The 19,232-nt window shown below is 47.1% G+C and overlaps 1 protein-coding gene across 7 annotated transcripts in view; it reads right to left on the bottom strand.

The window, feature by feature from the left end:
- The window catches only part of FDXR (ferredoxin reductase), a 30,398-nt gene extending 11,475 nt beyond the window's left edge, over positions 1-18,923 (bottom strand). For all 7 annotated transcript variants that reach the window (XR_006416994.1, XR_006416992.1, XR_006416993.1 and 4 more), the window contains exons 1-6: positions 18,836-18,923; positions 12,788-12,897; positions 5,481-5,576; positions 3,460-3,582; positions 1,817-1,930; positions 109-210 (exon numbers count right to left, since the gene is read on the bottom strand). Coding sequence is in view for 4 of the 7 variants with exons in the window: in XM_044453982.1 (XP_044309917.1) it covers positions 109-210; positions 1,817-1,930; positions 3,460-3,582; positions 5,481-5,576; positions 12,788-12,897; positions 18,836-18,914 (624 nt within the window). In the remaining 3 variants the exon portion in view is untranslated. The remainder of the gene's footprint in view (positions 1-108; positions 211-1,816; positions 1,931-3,459; positions 3,583-5,480; positions 5,577-12,787; positions 12,898-18,835) is intronic.
- Between the last annotated feature and the right edge of the window lie 309 nt (positions 18,924-19,232).

Below are 19,232 nucleotides of genomic sequence, written 5' to 3' on the forward strand. Positions count from 1 at the left end.
AGGGCGACCTCAGTGCACAAACCCTTCCTTAATCTCTTGTCCACCATTCTGAAATGAAACCCTGCCTCTGTGCTCCGTTCGGCCCTCCCGGATTTGTTCTCAACTTACCCGAAGCTCTCGAAGAGGAGTCAACAGAATCCGGGCAACGTCCAGAGCCACATTCCCGTGCCCCAAGATGACCGCCGTCTCGCTGCTCAGGTCGGGCTTCAGCTGCAGAAGAAAAGAGGTCCTCAACCCATCACCTCTTCAGCCGCCTCCCCGCGCTCTGCAGTGGGGGCACCCTGCCCCAGCCAAGGGAGCCCACAGTCCGCATCTGTTCACAGGCTCTGAACCCGCCAGATTCTTCATGCACCTTCCCCTACTGAGGGCACCAGGCAGGGCCTTTGCAAAGTCAGCCAGTGCAGAAGAGGCAGCGAAGCATTCAGAAAATCTGAAGGCAGGGACCAGCAGCACAGCAAAGAGTCGTGCCTTAAAGCGTTTTTCCAGTTCCGCCTTGTGCAAAGTCACTTTCCCTTCCTGTGCATCCCTTCCATGTAGGAAAGCATCATGCGGATCAACGGATACAACAGGGCATACATGCTGCTGTGCTACAAATGCACGTTGAAACAAACATGGGTGCATCTGCCTCAATTCTGGTTGCCAAGTTACTGCAAAGCAGTGCCATCCACATCAAAAACGCTTCCGCCGAGGAGGCATCCGTACAGGGATGGGACTGGGGAAGAAGGATGACAAATCAGGACTTCCCGCCCCCCCTCCCAAACTTTAGCGTTGGAAATTTGAGGGTGTACTGACAAAAACTCCTGTGAAACGTTTTTTCTAGAATGAGTAAAATGCTTAAAACAAGGTTTTATTTACAAATGCACAAGTGCAATTATTTTTATTCAAGATCATTTATGGAAGACTTCCCCAACTTGGCACCCTCCAGATGTGCTGGACTATACCTCCCAGAATCCCCAGCTGGCCAGGCATTAGAGAATTGCCCCTGAGAATTGTTACGAACATTTTCACTATTAAAAAATTAAACTCAATATTCAAATGTACTACCAGCCCTTAATATTCTAAGTCTCCAAGGCTGTTACTGGCCAAATAATGCCCTTTACTTTTAATTAGTATGAGACTGGGAGTTTCTGTTCACAAGTTTTATTTTTCCTGCTTGCCTCACACGCTATCTAGCCGAGGGTCTGCTTCAAATCTCACCTTCCTTAATTAGTTCTCTCCCCAGGAAGTGTCCACCGCCAAGGCACCATCCTCAAGCCCCAACACACCCTTTCGCAGAATTAAGACTACACTTTTCATCTATCAGGCAGGCTGCTGTAAAAGGAACTGACACGATGTACATCAAATGCTCCGAATGCTCTAGAGGGCTGCGTAAGCCATTATTTGTTAACCCGGGGAATTCTGCCTACAAAAGGTGGCAAGACACCTGCAGCATAATGCACAGAAAACCTTCCCAGCACTAGTTTTGCTGCACAGCTCTCCCACGCGTGATGGCAGAGATCCCTTGATTTCCAACACTCCCTAGAGGTAACAGTGTCCTGGGTGAAGTGCCCACGTCCCTTGCTCATCCCCAGGCAGAAGTGGCCCTTGCAGCTTTCCTTATGGCACCTCCAAGAGCGGGAGCCAACTAATCCCCTCTTACGGATGTGCAAATTGTTCCCATTTGCAAAGCTGAGGAGGATTTAATTTGACGTCTGTTAATCTTTTCCCAATTGCAGGCCTTTCAGCCAGCCACTAAGCCAAAGCTGGATGGCTGCTTGAATACGCAGAATGCCCAGCGACCGGCCGGGGAGCAAGGGTGGAGCAGCTCTGCCCTTACATTCCTGTTCTCGGGCAGGCCATTGTACCACCCCACAAATGCTCTCGCCGAATAAACTCCCGCGAGGTCCTCCCCGGGAATGCCAAGGGCGCGACTGTTCTCGGCTCCATAGCTCTGTAGAGAAAGAAGAGGGGTGGGGGGAGAACGGCACATCAGGCAGATGGGATGCCAGAGGAGGGAGGAGGCCAACAGGTGTGTGTGCACGGGCACGCCAGCAAACCTAATGCTGCACACACAGTCCTTGCAGGTAGAGTGATCAGCATAAGGCGTGAGTGGAGCCGGCTGGAGCCGGGGTCAGACTAGATGGCCCAGGAGATCCCTTCTGACTCGCTCTGTTTCTCTGTGTCTGTCTCCGCACAGAGCAGGTGAAGGGAGTGCGCGGCCTCCAGCAGGACTGGGGAGGAATGGGGGAGCGGCAGAAGCAGGTGAGGCAATCCCTGGCAGGGGGCACCATCAACAGCGGCAGTGGGTGTAGAGGCCACAACTACTGCAGCAGATGGGTCATGGTGGGGCAGGAGGTAAGTTCTTGGGGACCACAGATTGTGCACCCCTGTTGTGGAAAGGTCTGCTGGCTGTGACAAAGTAGCAAGTCGCTTCTCCGTTCTCCAATCTCATACTTTCCAGAAGTGTTGGGACAACAACCCCCAGATTCCTCCAACCAGCATAGCCATGTCAATGATGGGAGTTGTCATCCAAGACACCTGCAGGGCCCTGGGGTAGGGAAGGCTGCATTATGCCAAGCCATGGGGGCTGTCAGCACAGATGACGACTTGAACACTTTGAACTAGAGATGCGTGAGGAACAGGCAGGGGGAAGCCGATGGGCTAGCAGGATTTCTCCCAATTCCAGTTTATTAGCCCTGTGCTAGCACCAGTTTACTGTTGTGAGTCAAGAGAGCTGGGGGATTTCTCTGTTTTAAGATGGAGCATGGTTGGCTCATTAAAAAAACAAACAAAACGCAAACACACACTAAGGAAATGTACACAAATAATCCCAAACAATGCAGTTCTAGCATAGTTTGCATAAATCTCACTAGAAGTATGTAGTTTCCTAGTGCAGTTTGCACAAATTGTAAGCATATGCACAAATCTCCTTGATGTTTTTTAAAAAATGTGCAAACTGTGATCCATCTTAGAGAAGGAGTTCCATGGAAGAAAAACAACTTGAGCATTTTCATACTTTGAGGGAAAGTGTGTATTTGGGGTGCATGCTTGGAAAGACATACTTTTCATGTTTGAAAAGAAAAACAGACATTCATATTTCACGAGCAAGAACAAGAAGGTGGAACATGGAGAAATGTGACAAGCTGGAACGTCACTTGTTCTCCCATCCCTGCTTTGAACTTCAGAAAACGGTGGTCCACATGTGGATATTCTGAGGACTTCCTGATATGCAACTATCAGAATGACCCATAGGCAAAGTGACACCAAGTGGTTCCATTTATATATTCTAACTGGGGTCCTGCACCAGGGTGAAATGCACATCCTCAGCCCCGTGAAGGCCAGTGTGGGCATATTCCTGGATACTGTGACGCCAGCACACCCAGGCAAAGGTACAGGGAAAAGCCACATCTGACCTGAACCGTCATCTCCCCCTGCAGTCCTCTTTCCTCCCCTCTTCACCCCACCGCTAGGTGAACTCACCAAGACCACTGCATGGTACGCCTCCTGCAGCTCCTTCACAGTGACGTCCTTCCCCACCGTCACGTTGCCGGAATAGGTACAGCGCCCAGAGCGTGCCGTCTGAGTAAATGAGTTGATCACGTTCTGTTGGGAGAGGTCAAAAGAGGTCCCACCTGAGCCGTTCTCCCCAGTGCTCAGGCAGGAGGGAGGCCGCCGAACGGGGGCAGGGTGACAAAGGTCCGCAATTACTTTGCAACAGCGGAGGCAGACGCTCGCGCTCCAGCTCAGGCTGCCTCTTCCAAGACTCCTATCTGACAACCGGTAAGAATACCCCATGCTAAAATATGGCTGTTAACCATGGCCTGGCACCAGGCCAGTCAGCGCCACTGAAGGCGTGCATCTATTTCTCACAGGAGCAAGGGCGGGTGGGGAGGCCACGTAGCCCATGCGCAGTGGTGGGCCGTTCACTTGCTTTACAAGGTTGCATTCACTTTATGGGGATGGAGACCGTGGACGCACATCCACGTAGGGTATTTTATGAATGGGGTACCATGGTAGCAGGATATCGATGACCTTGAGCAAAGTTCAGGATGGCCCCTCCAAAATCTAGCGGTCCATCTTATTGATTGATTCCCTCTAAAAGTCATGCAAGATCCAAATCCCAGGTGCAAGGACAACACGTGCTGTGTGTAAGCATAGATTTGGACATATAAACGTGATGATTATGCTTAGTTATTCATGCAGCAGCCACTCTTTCCTAAGTGCCAGGCATAGATGAAAAGCAAAGGCCATCCCTGCCTGCAGAGACTTGGAAGAAGGAAGAGAAAAAAAGACGGACGGAAGAGGAAGACCAACCAGCTGTGATTTACTCTGACATGACTTCTGAGTGCCAGCTCCAGGGAGGTTTAGGGGTGGCCACAATGGGCTTGGCTTTCCTTGTGGTGGCCCCTCGTCTACAGAACAACCTCACCTCCGTAATCTTGCCATCTTTTTGGTGCCAGATGAAGATGGCCCTCTGTGCGCAGGCCTTCACATACTGATTTGGCTACCCAGGGGCTTGAGGGAATCGCCCATCCCAGGTGTTATTTCCCTGAGTCATTCTTTGTTATTCGCTTTAGCTGTTACGACTCTCCAGCGTTGCTCTGCATTTATTATATGTCATTGCATTTTATTGTCTTGTTTATGGGCTGTTCCAAACTGTTGCTGATGAACTGGAGAGCTGTGCTTTCTTTCCATTTTCTTTCAATGCACAAGAATGCAGCAGCTTTCAATCCCCAGCCAAGGGCAGAACCAGGGTGTGCTTTCCTTCAGTTCCACAGACCCAAAGTAAGGCAGCTCTGCAGCCCCAGTCCTGGCCACGAGAGTTTAAGGGTTTTCCAACCCTCAAGCCGGTGACGTTCCTTGAGCCTTGGTGCTTTTATCCGATTCAGCAGTAGAGTCCCTACAGAGTCCCTGCTTGCGACCCTACAGAGCAAGGGAGGCCCCCGGGCTGCCTGCAGTCATGGCTGGGGGCCCTCCTCAGTGGACGGAGACAGAAAAGTTGAACCTCCCCTCTCTGCCTGCCACGATTTAGGACTGCTTGTGGTGAATGTGACAGTTTCTCCCATCCCCAGCCATCTCCTTGGGGCCACTCTTTCTCTGCTACCACTGACAGCAAGAAAGCACCACACTCCAAAGTAAAAGCAGTGGAGTAGCATGACCTAGTGGCAGGCAGCAAGCCCGGCCTTGGGGTCAGGCACCCCTGCCAAAGGGGCCCCACTTGTTTTGTGCGCCCACACTCTTCCCTGGATGGGCTCAAAGCAGCGATTCTGGCTTCCCTGTTAGGCAAGCGTGAGGGGAGGATGGGCACTTGGCCAAGGGCCCTCGGCACACTCTTGATCTGCCCAGGGTGCCAGGCTGGCTCACAAATCCCTGCATGTCTGGAGAAAGGAATTTTCAAACAGCACACTGGCCAAGCACCCCACGTTCCCAGTCTCTACACACCGCACCCACCGACATGCCAGGCGTGGACTGCCAGGACAGGACAGAAAGCTGCTACCAACCTTGACTTCGGGGTGATCTGGAGCCACTCCAAAGCGAACCAGGCCGAAGGGAACTGGCAACTTCTCGTAAATATCCACCTGAGCCAGCTTGTGATGCTGGGAGGAAGTTCAATTTATTAGCACGCATGATAACACATAATTCAAATGAGCACACACCTAAGCGGTATCGACTGGGATTAATATTATACAGTTGTTGAAACTGGCTGGACAACAGTTGCTGGTTGAAGCAAGTCCTACTTTCCTTCTCAGTCCCAGTTCCTCACAAATTTCAGTGAGGACTGGTCAGGCAGGTGGGCCTGCAGATTCTTCCTGAGGGTGGATCAGCATCCTTCGCACATCCTCCCCCATGTTACATCTGCCTCAGTATGGCCCCACAAGCCAGCTCTGGTACAGTCTGTGAGCTCCCAGGCCCAAGAGAGTCACTGGGCCTAAACAGACAAAGCAGAACTCCACATACATGTATCTGGAAATCAGGTATTTCGTGTAGTACTTCCTTTCAACTCTCCACAGGATTCGGTAGCCCTACCTATGACACCGAGAGCATCACAAACAAGAGTGTTAAGGGTTCAGAGCAAGCCTCTTGCTCAGTAAAATGGGGGGGGGTCTCACATTTAAATACAAAAAGAATGCTGGGTCCTGCAATCCCTCCGAAAAACCAACTTCAAGGACAGTCCTGTCTAGCACACCCAACATCCATCCTTGCTCCCCTTCCAACTCTCACAGGATTCCTGTCTCAGCTCACAACGTTTGCGGCTCATGAACAGATCACGTCCCCTTTGAAGGGACATGCACTGACTCTGTGGCAGCCAACTCTGAAGAAATGCCAATGAGCCCTGGATGAAGACAGGAGGCAACACAGTTGCCCTGTGAAACCAGAAGCACTCAATGGAACCTCCTGTCAGTAGAGCAAGATCCAGACCACCCTAAGCCTTGACCAAAGTCTGCTTTTGTGCATTTTTGGTTCAATCTGGATAACAGAAGGAGCTAAATTTCGGCTTATAATCTGTGCTCAGCCACTGCTTTTTTGCCTCAGAATTCTAGAAACAACTTGATACTCAGAGTACTAGGCAGAGACTAATCTAGTCTCCACCTCCTTCTTGTGACCAAGTTCAAATGCCGCCCTTCTGGGAACCCCCTGTGAAAGATATTAGGAGGGTGAGTACCCGGAGGAGGGCCTTCTCTGCGGTGGTGCCCCACCTATGGAATGCGCTCCCCAGAGAGGTCCGCCTGGCGCCGTCGTTATTTGTTTTTCGGCGCCAGGCTTAAAACTTATTTTAACTGTTAATTATTTATTAACTAGGGGTTTTTTGTTTTTTTAGCCAAGAATGCACTGGGGGGTGTTATTTATTGTATAATTTAGTACTTATTTTATTACTTCTGTATTTATGTGTTGTGAGCCACCCCGAGGCTTTGTTGCGATGGGGAGGCATAGAAATGTTTTAAATAAATAAATAAATAAACAACAAATCATCTTTGTGGCGGTGTAAACTGGCATAGACAGTGCAGCACCGAGCAGGGGGTTGGACCCAATGGGCTTCTTGGCCCCTTCCAGATCTACTAGTCTATGATTCTGTTATTTGTTCTTCTCCGTTTTGTTTCTTTCCCCTACACCAGGCTTCTTCTGCATCATCCAACCTGATGAAAAGCTCTGGAGAACCTGAAAGCGCCATACTGTTTTATGACATTTTGGCTGGTTCTAATAAAGCTTATCGCCCAAGTGTGGATTCTGCTCTTTTTCCTTTCCCTTTATGAGCCAGTGTGGCTCCCATTGCTATTTATACTGTCTTTAGAAGTCAGTGGGGCACACTTTCTGGTGCTGTTTTCTCATACACCTTTGAGTTCCAGTTGATTTTACTTCTGAAACAGCCAAGTACTAAGCCAGATAGGCCATCAGAGGTTATACGAATTATGTCTGATGATGCAAGACGAATGTTCTACTTTGCTTTCTGTGATAGTCATCTGTATTATAAAAGCAAGGTGACTGCTTTGCTTTGGATGTAGCACTAAATTATAGTTTGGTGTGAGAAACACTCCCTCTTCACCCTAATGCAGCCAAAAGGAGAAGATCAGAAGGTTTCGTGTCTGTTTGCATGGTCTGTAGTCGATTTTTACTATGGCTTATGGAAACAAGACAGGATTCTAGAATACAGTTCAAAGCTGACATTTCCCTAAACAATTGTTAAATCAAAGTTTGTTCCTGAGTAAGTTCAGATATTATACCTAACTTCAATTACTCATTAACAGAAGGAAAAGCTTCTGTGAGGCTCATGGAAACCACGGTTAACAGGACTGTGCTGCTGGCTGCTAGACAAAAAAGCATGGCCAGGAAGTCCAACCACAGCTAAAAAGAACCCTGACATAAAGACGTATAGCATTTCAGTGTCACAGAGTTTTACCATCATGTAAGCCATTTGCCTTTCAGTAATATGCACTTCCCCTTCATGGATCACTGCCTTGTCGTGGCGAAGGGGCTTGCGTAGTTCAATGAAGCTATGAGCCATGCCGTGCAGGGCCACCCAAGATGGACAGGTCATAGCAGAGAGCTCTGACAAAACGTGATCCACTGGGGAAGGAAATGGCAACCCACTCCAGTACCCTTGCCATGAAAACCCCATGGACAGCACCAAAAGGCAAAAAGATATGATGCCAGAAGATGAGCCCCTTAGGTCGGAAGGTGTCCAATATGCTACTGGGGAAGAGCGGAGGGCTAGTACTAGTAGCGCCAGAAAGAATGAAGTGACTGGGTCAAAGCTGAAAGGACACTCAGTTGCAGATGTATTTGGTGGTGAAAGGAAAGTCCAATGCTGCAGAGATCTATACTCCATAGGAACCTGGAATGTAAGATCCATGAATCAAGGCAAGCTGGATGTGGTCAGACAAGAGATGACAAGACTGAACATCGACATCTTAGGAATGAGTGAACTAAAATGGACAGGAATGGGTGAATTTAATTCAGATGACTATCAGGTATACTACTGCAGGTAAGAATCCCTCAGAAGAAATGGAGTAGCCTTCATAGTCAATAAAAGAGTAGGAAAGGCAGTACTGGGATACAATCTCCAAAATGACAGAATTCCAAAGAAGGGCAATGCCAAAGAATGTTCAAACTACCACACCACTGCACTCATTTCACATGCTAGCAAGTTATGCTCAAAATCCTACAAGCTAGGCTCCAGCAGTATGTGGACTGAGAACTACCAGAAGTACAGGCAGGATTTCAAAGAGGCAGAGGAACTAGAGATCAAATTGCCAACATATGCTGGATCATGGAGAAAGCTAGGGAGTGCCACAAAAACATCTACTTCTGCTTCATTGACTATGCTGAAGCCTTTGATTGTGTGGATCACAACAAATTGTGGCAAGTTCTTAAAGAGATGGGAGTATCAGACCATCATATTTGTATATTGAGAAACCTATATGTGGGTCAAGAAGCAACAGTGACAACTGGACACGGAACCACTGATTGGTTCAAAATTGAGAAAGGAGTTTCGCAAGGCTGTATACTGTCGCCCTGCCTATTTAAGTTATATGCAGAGCACATCATGAGAAAGGCGGGGCTAGATGAATCACCAGTTGGAATTAAGATTGCTGGGAGAAATATCAACAACCTCAGATATGCAGATGATACCACTCTAATGGCAGAAAGTGAAGAGGAACTAAAGAGCCTCTTGATGTGGGTAAAGGAGGAGAGCGCAAAAGTTGGCTTGAAACTCAACATTAAGAAAATCAAGATCATGGCATCCGGTCCTATCACTTCTTGGCAAATAGATGGGGAAGAAATGGAAGTTGTGACAGATTTTATTTTCCTGGGCTCCAAGATCACCGCAGACGGGGACTGCAGCCAAGAAATTAAAAGACGCTTGCTCCTGGGGAGGAAAGCTATGGCAAATCTAGACAGCATAGTAAAGAGCAGAGACATCTCCCTGCCAACAAAAGTTCATATAGTCAAGGCTATGGTTTTCCCAGTTGCAATGTATGGCTGTGAAAGCTGGACCATAAGGAAGGCTGAGCGCCGAAGAACTGAGGCCTTTGGATTGTGGTGCTGGAGGGGACTCCTGCGAGTCCCTTGGACTGCAAGGCGATCAAACTGGTCGGTCCTAGAGGAGATCAACCCTGATTGCTCTTTAGAAGGCCAGAGAGTGAAGATGAAACTCAAATACCTTGGCCTCCTAATGAGAAGGAAGGACTCCCTGGAGAAGAGTCCAATGCTGGAAACAACAGATGGCAAAAGAAGAAGGAGACAGCAGAGAACGAGGTGGCTAGATGGAGTCACTGAAGCAGTTGGTGTGAACTTAGGTGGACTCCGGGGGATGGTGGAGGACAGAAAGGCCTGGAGGAATGTTGTCCATCGGGTCGCGATGGGTTGGACATGACTTCACGACTAGCATAGCATAGCATAGCATAGCATAGCATAATATGCACTTAGCAAGTTTTAGGCTAAAATGCTTAGCACATTTAGGGTGTAATCCTAGGGTTTCCTGGCATCATCAGAAAGGCCATAGGATTTTTCAGAGTCTCGGCTCCAAGATCCTGCAATCTCTAAGCTGGGACTTTGAAGGCCAAGCCTCTGCCCTGTCTGCTCACAGCTGGCATGGAAAGAAAGGCAGTGGATGCCCCTCTACCAAAGTCACAACTGAGTCCTGAAGGAGAGGAAAAAAGGATGTAAGAGAGAAGGATGGGGTCATGATTGTGATCAGTGCCACAGCTTCCTGCCCTCCCTGACGCTAAATCTAGATGGACTAGTGACCAATTGGAGAAAATGCAGCTCCCTCACTGCTGCAGGGCAGCCAGCTGCAGAAGAGGACTGGGCCCTTGCACCTGTACAAGGAATTTCCACAGGTGTAGCCTCTCACTTTTGCACACCTATGAACACTGAAGGAGTCTCGTGCCCTTCCAGAGTTGGCCACCACGGCCTGCCTTAGGCAGGATCTTGCCAGGATAAAATGAGAGTGGGCAGGAGAGAATCGTGGATGCCTCCCTTGAGCTCCTTGAAGAAAAGGCAGGATATAAATCCTGTGACCATAAAGGACGACTTATATAAACCGTTAGTAAAGCCAGGCAAATGGGTTCCCCAGCACAAGCAAACCAAGATAACCATGTAAGATACAGAGGACTGATTGCAGTCCAACACTTTTGCCAAAGCGTAGAAAAAGCGATGTCCTTGAGCAGCTGCAGTAAGACCAGAACATCCATTTCTTTCCTTAATTATCAACTTGGCATGCCTTTCAGGATTATCCTTCACAGTTAATTGCGCTGCTCAGTGTTAGCAACAATATTATTTCCCGCTATTGACAATGGAAAGGGAAGCTTCGAAGTTAAAAAAGACGAAGATCAGGATCCAATCCTAATTTAATAGCATTGCATTCTGTACTAAATGCAAGTGGCAAAATACTTTCACCGAGCAAGTATTTTTTCTGAAGATTTCCAGTCCTCCAAACCTTCCCAACCCAAGAAAAGGCAACCCTTTTCTCCCTCTTTAAGCACTGTTGCCTCAAAAAAGAAAAGAGCAGTACAGAGCTGCATTTCCGGGGTCCTAAAACCAACCACAGAGAAGGGGGAAAGGGAGCAGACAGGAAGCAAGGGAGATAAGAGCAGACTGGTTTTGCAAGGAGGGGAGCATGAAGGGAGCAGAGACTGGGGAACAATATACAACATCTCACCTTATATTTTAAAAGGAAGTATTTCTTAATCTAAGGCTGTTCAATTTTTTCAGTCTACTAGTCCATCAGTAAAAAAAAAAGTCCTTCGGGGAAGGGGGGAATGGTTTTTCCCCACATATATTTGTTTTATTTCTGAGCCTTCATATCTCTAGTTCTTTTTCATATCTCTGTGTTACATGTTTTCCTAAAGCAAGTCACTAATGGTGCAATCCTATGCATGTTTAGAGAGAGAAAAGTCCTATAAACCCCAGTCTTCCACAGACAGCATGACAGTTTAGACAAAAATAATTTGCAAGCATGGAATTGTGTCCTAATGCAATGCTTAAAAAGCAGTGCTATGAACCAGCCTAATCTCCTGCCATCCAGATGTTTTGGTCAACAAGTCCCATCAGCCCCAACCAACACAAACAAAGGGTGGTGGGAGCTGTCATTCTAAACATCTGGAGCACACCACTTTGAGGAAGGTTGGTGTTAAGAGTGATCAGGTTACACAACAATGACTTGTACCGTATGGGATTAATCATCAATGAACTCAATAGGATTGACTTCTTACATGCATATAGCATTATGAGTATCAATTCTTCTATGTTTTTGTACAAGTAGGACAATACTAATGCACAACTACTGATTTACAACACCATAGCGTATTATTTGATCATCCTAATTTATGCTATAAAAAGCAAATCCTTGATAACAAAAAAGAAGCCATGGGACACGGCGCAATGTGTAGCAGAGAGGAAAGCTACTTACTGCCAATGTCATCACAGGGACTAACCGACAGGTAGACAGACACGCACCTGTCACAGCTATGCTGATCATGCAGCACAAGTGCCAAAACGGCAACACTGTTAGATCAGGGATAAGAGTGGCCTCAACAGACTAAAATGGAATGAGCACAGGCACCGATGGCTCTGCAGCATCACCTGCAGCATCACCCCTACTTGATGGCCTTCAGATTTGTGGAGCGACTCCCAGAATCTCCCAGCCAAATACCAGGCCGAAGAGCACCAGCTACAACAAATGCAGCCATCTCCACATCTGGCCAGCTCCTACTGTTGGCAAACACACTTTGCCCAAATGGACAAATTGGTTGCTTTTCATCACTCTGTAAGTAAGACTCATAGCGTGTGCATGGCTGTGCATATTTAGTTCTCATCATACAATGTCCAAAGTATCTAAAGTGCACAATCCATCCCAGGAAGCTACCAAATCATGAAGAAAAAGCTTGAGTCCAAATACTCCACTATGGAAATACAAGCTATAAATTCAGAGTAAACGGCAAATTAGGAAAATCCACTCACCATGCATGCATGCAGACAGGGGCTTTTCAGCTCCCCCTTTCCAGCAGCAGCAGCTTCTAATGCTCCCCCCAAATTTCCAACCCCAGACAACATTCTCCAAAGGAGCACCTCATGGAATACAGCTGCCACTATTCCAATGCTCGGTGGCTTCCCTTAGTCCCATCATAGCCACACTTTTGCATATTTTAGGACAAAGTCTGAAATGGGCAACCAGTCATGCCCCATTGTAAGCTCTTTTGCAGTACTTGTGAATTCTAGCCCTTAGGGCTGTTCTCAAGTACCCAGATTCCTCCAGAAGCTACCAGAGAAAGAAGAACTCGCATGCATTTGCAAATACACCCGTTACCTTCAGGAGGTATTGTGCTGTGTAGAATCCAGCCGGCCCACTGCCCACGACACAGATCCGAGGTACGGACTCCGCTGTGGAAAGAAGTCTCTCAATGCCTGCAGGCAGAACTGCAACAAAACAGAAAAGTCCCATAAGCCAAGAGGATCCAGCTTTTGTCCATGAGGCCCAGCGGCAGGCAGTCCTCTGTCCCAAACCAGATTTCTGCAACTGACCTGCCAGCACTCAAGTGAGATGTACATGTACATCTGTCGAAAAATGCACAGGTCGTGTGAATGCCAAAATAGCCTGTCAGAAAACAAACACAAATAAACCAGGAAAGTGGAAGGGAGAAAGACAGGGGGGATAAAAAGACCCCTGGACAACCTGGTGGCACGGGCCCACTGCCCCAGTTTTCAGATGTAGTCTGGACTGTTCACAGAATGAGTCCAACTATATGTCTGATCTGGCTGCAGTTGCTGTGGGATTGTTGTAGCTATTTCATCCAATGTATTATTTCTGTTTGATTTTATATAATTGATTATTATGTATTGTTAATTAGTGTCTTATTTCTTGTATATTTTAATGCTGTGACCATCCAGAGAGTCTCTTTGGCTGGAAGGTATGGAAATATTGACTGATTGCTATAGAGAAGTTTGGAATATAGCTATTAATGGTTAATTAACTTGTGATATTAAAATGAAAAAGGCTAAATAAATAAGAATGATTTTGACAAAATTTGGGGACTATTTATTAAGTATGTGCTAATGAAAAGGAAATAATATGAACCTCCACAAGATTCACTGCAGTTTTGGAAGGGGGGCAGAGCTTTTTGAAAGAGCAAACAATTTAGCACGTATCTAATGATTCTGGTAGTGGGTTGCAAGGTTTTGTTACATTATAGCATGATTTTAATTGTATGTTTTTCTTTTAGTTGTATTGTGTTTTTTGTAAAATTTAGAAAAATAGAAATAAATTAATGAATGCAAAGCAATCACTTTAGCATGCATTGTATGCTATATGACATGGACTGGGGAAGGTCATACATACTTAAGAATATATTACTTGCACATTCCAAACTTAAGTGTCATACTGGATTGCACCAAAGTCCATCTAGTTAGGCATACCCACGTCCACAATAGCACATCCCAAATGAAGTCTAGGGTGAGACAGCTGAGTCACAGATATTTTACCAGGAATGGAACAAATGATGGTTCATACCACTGAGCACCTTGCAACAACCAAAAATCTGACAGAATTGTGTCGTTTTTACTTCTATTCCACCTCCATCCCTACCCAAGGTTATCTCCTGAAAACATGTTCTAGGGGCCTACATATCTAATTTATTCGTTTCCCATCCCTGCCTGATAAAAGAAGTTGTCAGTTGACATTTCCTTTTGTTAGGCAACCTCAGTTTAACTAATTAATGAAACCAGCACTGATCTTCCTGTTAGCAATTACTAGTACAAAGCAATTAGAGGGGACCACAACAAGTACACAATATTCAATTGTTAGTTTAATTTAAAAGAATGCTTTTTGAACAACTGCATTTGAAAGTTCATCCGAATCAGGTTGATATTGGGTACATCCTTGCACGGCTTTGCACTGTGGGTACATTCTTCCAGTACCTACGACCTTGACAACTTGCTTATCTATGCCAGAAAACACATCCATAATCTCATTCCGTTTTGCTACTCGCTGACCCTAGCAATAAGGCCAGTCTAAAATATTTCATTTATGACAGCAATAAAATCAGAGGCCAGGGATCACTGATAATCCTAGTTAGCACATCTGAGTTAATCAGAGATGTGAAGGTCTAGAGTAGAGAGCCCAGCAAGTCCTCGACACTGACAATTTTGATACTGGAAAGTACGACGATAGCCTTATCCCTGCAGTATGCCAAGAACTACTAAAGCCAAACATTTTGCAGATTTGACCCTGATTTTTTCACCAAGTTAGCTGTGTTGCATGACTTGTAGCAGAGCAATATCTGTCTAACCTAGCACCCTGTTTCCAACTGTGGTCAACCATAGATGCATTGAAGAAAAGAAATAAATGCTTCCCCCATCAGTCACTCTCAGTCTTCAGGAATTAAAATGTTAGCGATGCTGGCAGAGAGTGAGGGGAGGCAATTTAGCCTGCAATACAAGTTCTTTACCCAGGAACAAGCCCATTTAGTGCACCTGTATTTACTTCTAAGTTTCAATTTTTCAATTTTCCATTTTCTAATATTTTCTAATATTTCAATCTAATACATAGGATTGCACTATTAATTTAGTTTTTGCCTCCAGCTGTTAGCCTGATGCTTGTTGCTGGCAAGCGTATTCCAGTATGGCAGCGCTAAGGCACAACAAACTCAGTAGAGGCAACACGAGAAGTCCATGGGCTGTTTCAGGATTGTGGGTGGTTTGTTGAGTATGGCAGCAACCTAACCTGGGTGGCTTCATGCAACATGACAAGCCCCATGGCAAATTAACCCTCTGTGGCTTGTCACTGTGGTCCCTGCAATCAGGACCATCCACTGGCAGGCCAAGCCAGGCTCTGACTCTTTGTATCAGTTCTAGTCTTCCAGTTGTTCTGCGTTTTACTTTACTGGGATGCAATCCCATGTTCCACACCCTTGGTGCACACAAGCCTCTGAATTTGGAGGCTTACGTGCATCCTATGCATGGAACAGTGTCATGGCAGTGGTCTCCCTGCACTTTGCTAAACAGCTATTTTCAGCTACCTAAATAACACAACAGGGAGGAGAAGAGAAGGAAGCTGTGGAGCCAGTTGGAATCAACCTAAGTCCTCGGCCCAGCCGCCTGCCCTCCCCACCCTTTTGAAGCTCATCTGCAGCCTCCAAGAAGGAGCAGCTGGTCCGTCTTTCCCATCCTACAGTCTCCAGATGTTGCTGGATGACCATTCCCATGATCCCCAACCATTGGAGATGATGGGAATTATATCCCAACACCACAACTGCCTGGGAATGATGGGAATTGCACTGTAGCATCTAGGGTTGAGTTCCTATATCTAAAGTCTTGCCTATTTGTTCATGATAGCTGGTCTCATTAAGAGTCATCTGTAACCTAAACTTGCTTGGCTTTTTTGAGCCACTCCATTCTTTTTTTTTAACCTTAGATAAATCTGCTTTTGCACCCTTCTGCATACTATGTTTGCACTGTGCTAATTTCAGTGATTTCCTCAGAAATGTACCAAACTGAATGGCCATTGAAATGGGCTGGTGTCTTCTAAGTGGCCCAGGAAGCCAATGGCCCGGAATCAACATGTCTGAAGACAACTAATCAATGCTATATATAAAACCACAGGACCCCTGCCCCTATATTTGTATGCGGAGATGGTCTCTCCATAGAAAATCATACACCAGATTGGGTAACTACATAATTGCCTACAAGAAGCATCACATCCCCCATTTTCTGTCCTTTAGCGTGTTTGAATGGAAATAGAAGCCACCATGGGTGGCTGCAGTGCTGGTCACAATTTTGAAAATTCAAGCCACTTGAAGAGGCAAGCCGTAGCTCATCATTACGTGTGAATTTGGTGAAGGCAGGTTGTTGGGGTGGTTGATAAGCCACTGCAACCCCAGAACAGGCCACTGGGGTCAGGTAGGTTGTCAACTCTCCCAACAAGCAGCAAACCATCCTTGCCAAGTGCACATGTAACAACAGGGTATGGCACCACCCATCCCACCCCTTGAATTTTCAAATGGTAAAATGGCAAGTCCCGCTGCAGAAATGCATGCACAGGGGCTCACTGCTATCCGTAAACCAGGTCAAGATCCTCTTGTCCCTTTCGGCTGTTTACACCTTCCCCCGCCTACGTTTCCACGGACACAACTCCCATCATACCTAATAGAGCTTTATGTGATATTGCCCTTGAAGGGTGTTCAAAAACTACAGTTAGCGCAAAATGCAGCAGCCAGATTGTTTTTAAACTTGAATATAAATAAACAGTCCTGCAAACCATTCTAGCCAAAATGAAACATCTATTGATAATTTTATTTTTAAAAAATAGAGTGCTTTCCTCAGGTATTCAGACATTATCTAAATAGTAGCATATAGTATTATTCGGCCACTTACAGAGAAGTCAATGCACAGGTCAAAACATGTCAGATAAATACAAACCTGCAGCCTTCAGCATGGCTTTGCTCCAAGGCCATGCTATCTGGAAATAGAACTAACCTACTTCATGAGGTACTGATAGTGTGTCAGTCAACCTGAACTTTTAAAAAGAGCTTTATAAGATTGCTAAGTTGTATCTGTGTGGTTAAAGAGGAAAGTGGGGTAAGTATAAACATCCCTAAAGCTTTGGAGTCACACTAGGACCCCAGTTTTATCATACAACTCATTGTTTTGTCTCCCCAGCCGCTTCAATGCATTCTACTAAATGATTGCTTAAAAACTCAGCTGAGGTACAAGGCAGACACCAAACTTGTAAGCCATGGGTCCTCAAACTACGGCCCGTGGGTCCGATCCGGCCCGCCTCCGAGGTTTTGGACTCGCCGCGTCCGCTCCCGCCCACCTCGCCTCGCCTCACGCAAGTGCACGGTGAGGCGACGGCTTCTTTGCATGGAGATCATTTTGGACTCGCTCGGAGAAAATGAACTCCAAGCAAGCAAGCCACTGCCTCACCGCGCACCCCCACCCCCACCCCCTCACCGGCCTGTGCCCACCGTCGGCACTGCCTTGCCGGCCCGCGCCCACCACTAGCAGCTTTCAACTGGCCCCCTGTTGAAAAAGTTTGAGGACCCCTGTTGCAAGCAATCAGTAGGATTCACCCTATGCAATGCACTGCAATGGCTGCTCAGACGGGCAAGCTTTCTGCTGTTCAGTCACTTGGAAACAGTGTATAAACCAGACATATTCCCTTTTATGCTTTCTACGTAATGTCCTCATGTATATGCAGTGTATTCCTACAGCCACACAAAAGAAACACCAATGCACACCCATTCAGTGTCCTTGAGTGACTGGATCTAATCAAGGAAGCTTGGATGCTTTGTTCACCCTAACTCCAAGGATCACACTGTCTCTTGTGTTTCACTGACTCCCCTAAGTTGCACAAGCAACAGATATTTGCACGGCAACCATGCAGGCTGGAGAAGGCAAGTCACATTAAAAGCAAGTCCCATCAAAGGTGCTCATCAAGAGCATCACGCACCACCATGGCAATATGAGGCCTGACCCAGGACTGCAGGGCAGCGACACTTATGGATACAGAGAGATCTCTGTTTATCACTGCACATCCTATTTGGGCAGGACACTGTGAAAATGTACAACTGCGGACACTTGCTAATGTAAACCTGCCCCATGCCTTTCCCGGCCCCGCTGGCTCAGCTTTTTAATGCCAAATTGAAAGTGCAAGGGAAGGGGGGAAACAGGCGCTCCCTTCTTGGGCAGCATGAAACCCCTCAGTGCAAGCTGCACTCCTATACTATCACTGCTCGCTCCTCACCCTGCCCCCAAAGCAGAAAAAGACAAGGGGTCAACAGAGGTTGAAGCCCACGTGGCCTGCAGCAGGATCCAAGGTACACAATGGGACTCTCCCTCTTCCCAATAACCATTATCTTCTTCCCAATCAGCCCAGATTAGGTCTTCCTCTCAATATTTCATTGTTGTTGCTACTGCTGTTAATGACAATAACAAATGCCTGTTGCTACTAATATTATTCTATTTCCCCATAATTTAGTTACTCTTCAAAGAACCAAGCCACCTCCTCCTTAATACAGCCAAAACATTCTCCACGTGCTTTGGAACTTTGACTCCCATTAGCTTCAGCCAGCAAGGCCAATAGTTAGGAAAGCTGGGAGTTGTAGTCCTCCAAACTACCTGGAGGACGCCAGCTTGCATGAGACCGATCTGCTGCATTAGAAAGTAATTCCTTTGCAGAAATATGCAACCCTCAAAGCATGACCTTAAGTTCAATATCAAACTACCCGCCCAAGAGAATGGAGCTCCTTCTCCTCTCCACGGACTCCGTACAACCCCAGGACTGCCAAGCAGAAAGCACCCGCGGAAGCCCGAACTACCCGGCTTTGGTTCAAAGTGCAGGAGACCGGGGAGCGCTTACCCGATAGGTAGCCCCTCGGCAGCAAGAAGCGGAAGGCGGACACCCGCGCCCAGCCGACGATCCCCGCACCGAGGCTCATCCTGAGACCGGCGAGTGACAGCGTCAAACCCCGGCCTCTACCCCGCCACTTTTCTCGGTTTCCTGCCGACAGCGGCGCAACCAATCAGGGGACGCAAAGCCAAGAACGTCGGCGTAGCACTGCCCCGAGCGCCGAAAGATTGGTTTGTGCCCCGCCCCGCGATCAGCCGCAGACCAATCACGCCGGACTCTGGGCGGAGTTATTTCTCAGGGCCCTGCCCAGATCCGGAAATCGGAGAGCGAGTGTCGCGAAGGGAGCACGTGACAGTCAGTGCTCCGCTGTTTTAACCAGGCGTGCATTTGGGCTCTATGGTATATC

Source organism: Varanus komodoensis, unplaced genomic scaffold (genome assembly GCF_004798865.1).
Source record: "Varanus komodoensis strain SLA01 unplaced genomic scaffold, ASM479886v1 scaffold7_1, whole genome shotgun sequence".
NCBI classification, from domain to species: Eukaryota; Metazoa; Chordata; class Lepidosauria; order Squamata; family Varanidae; genus Varanus; species Varanus komodoensis.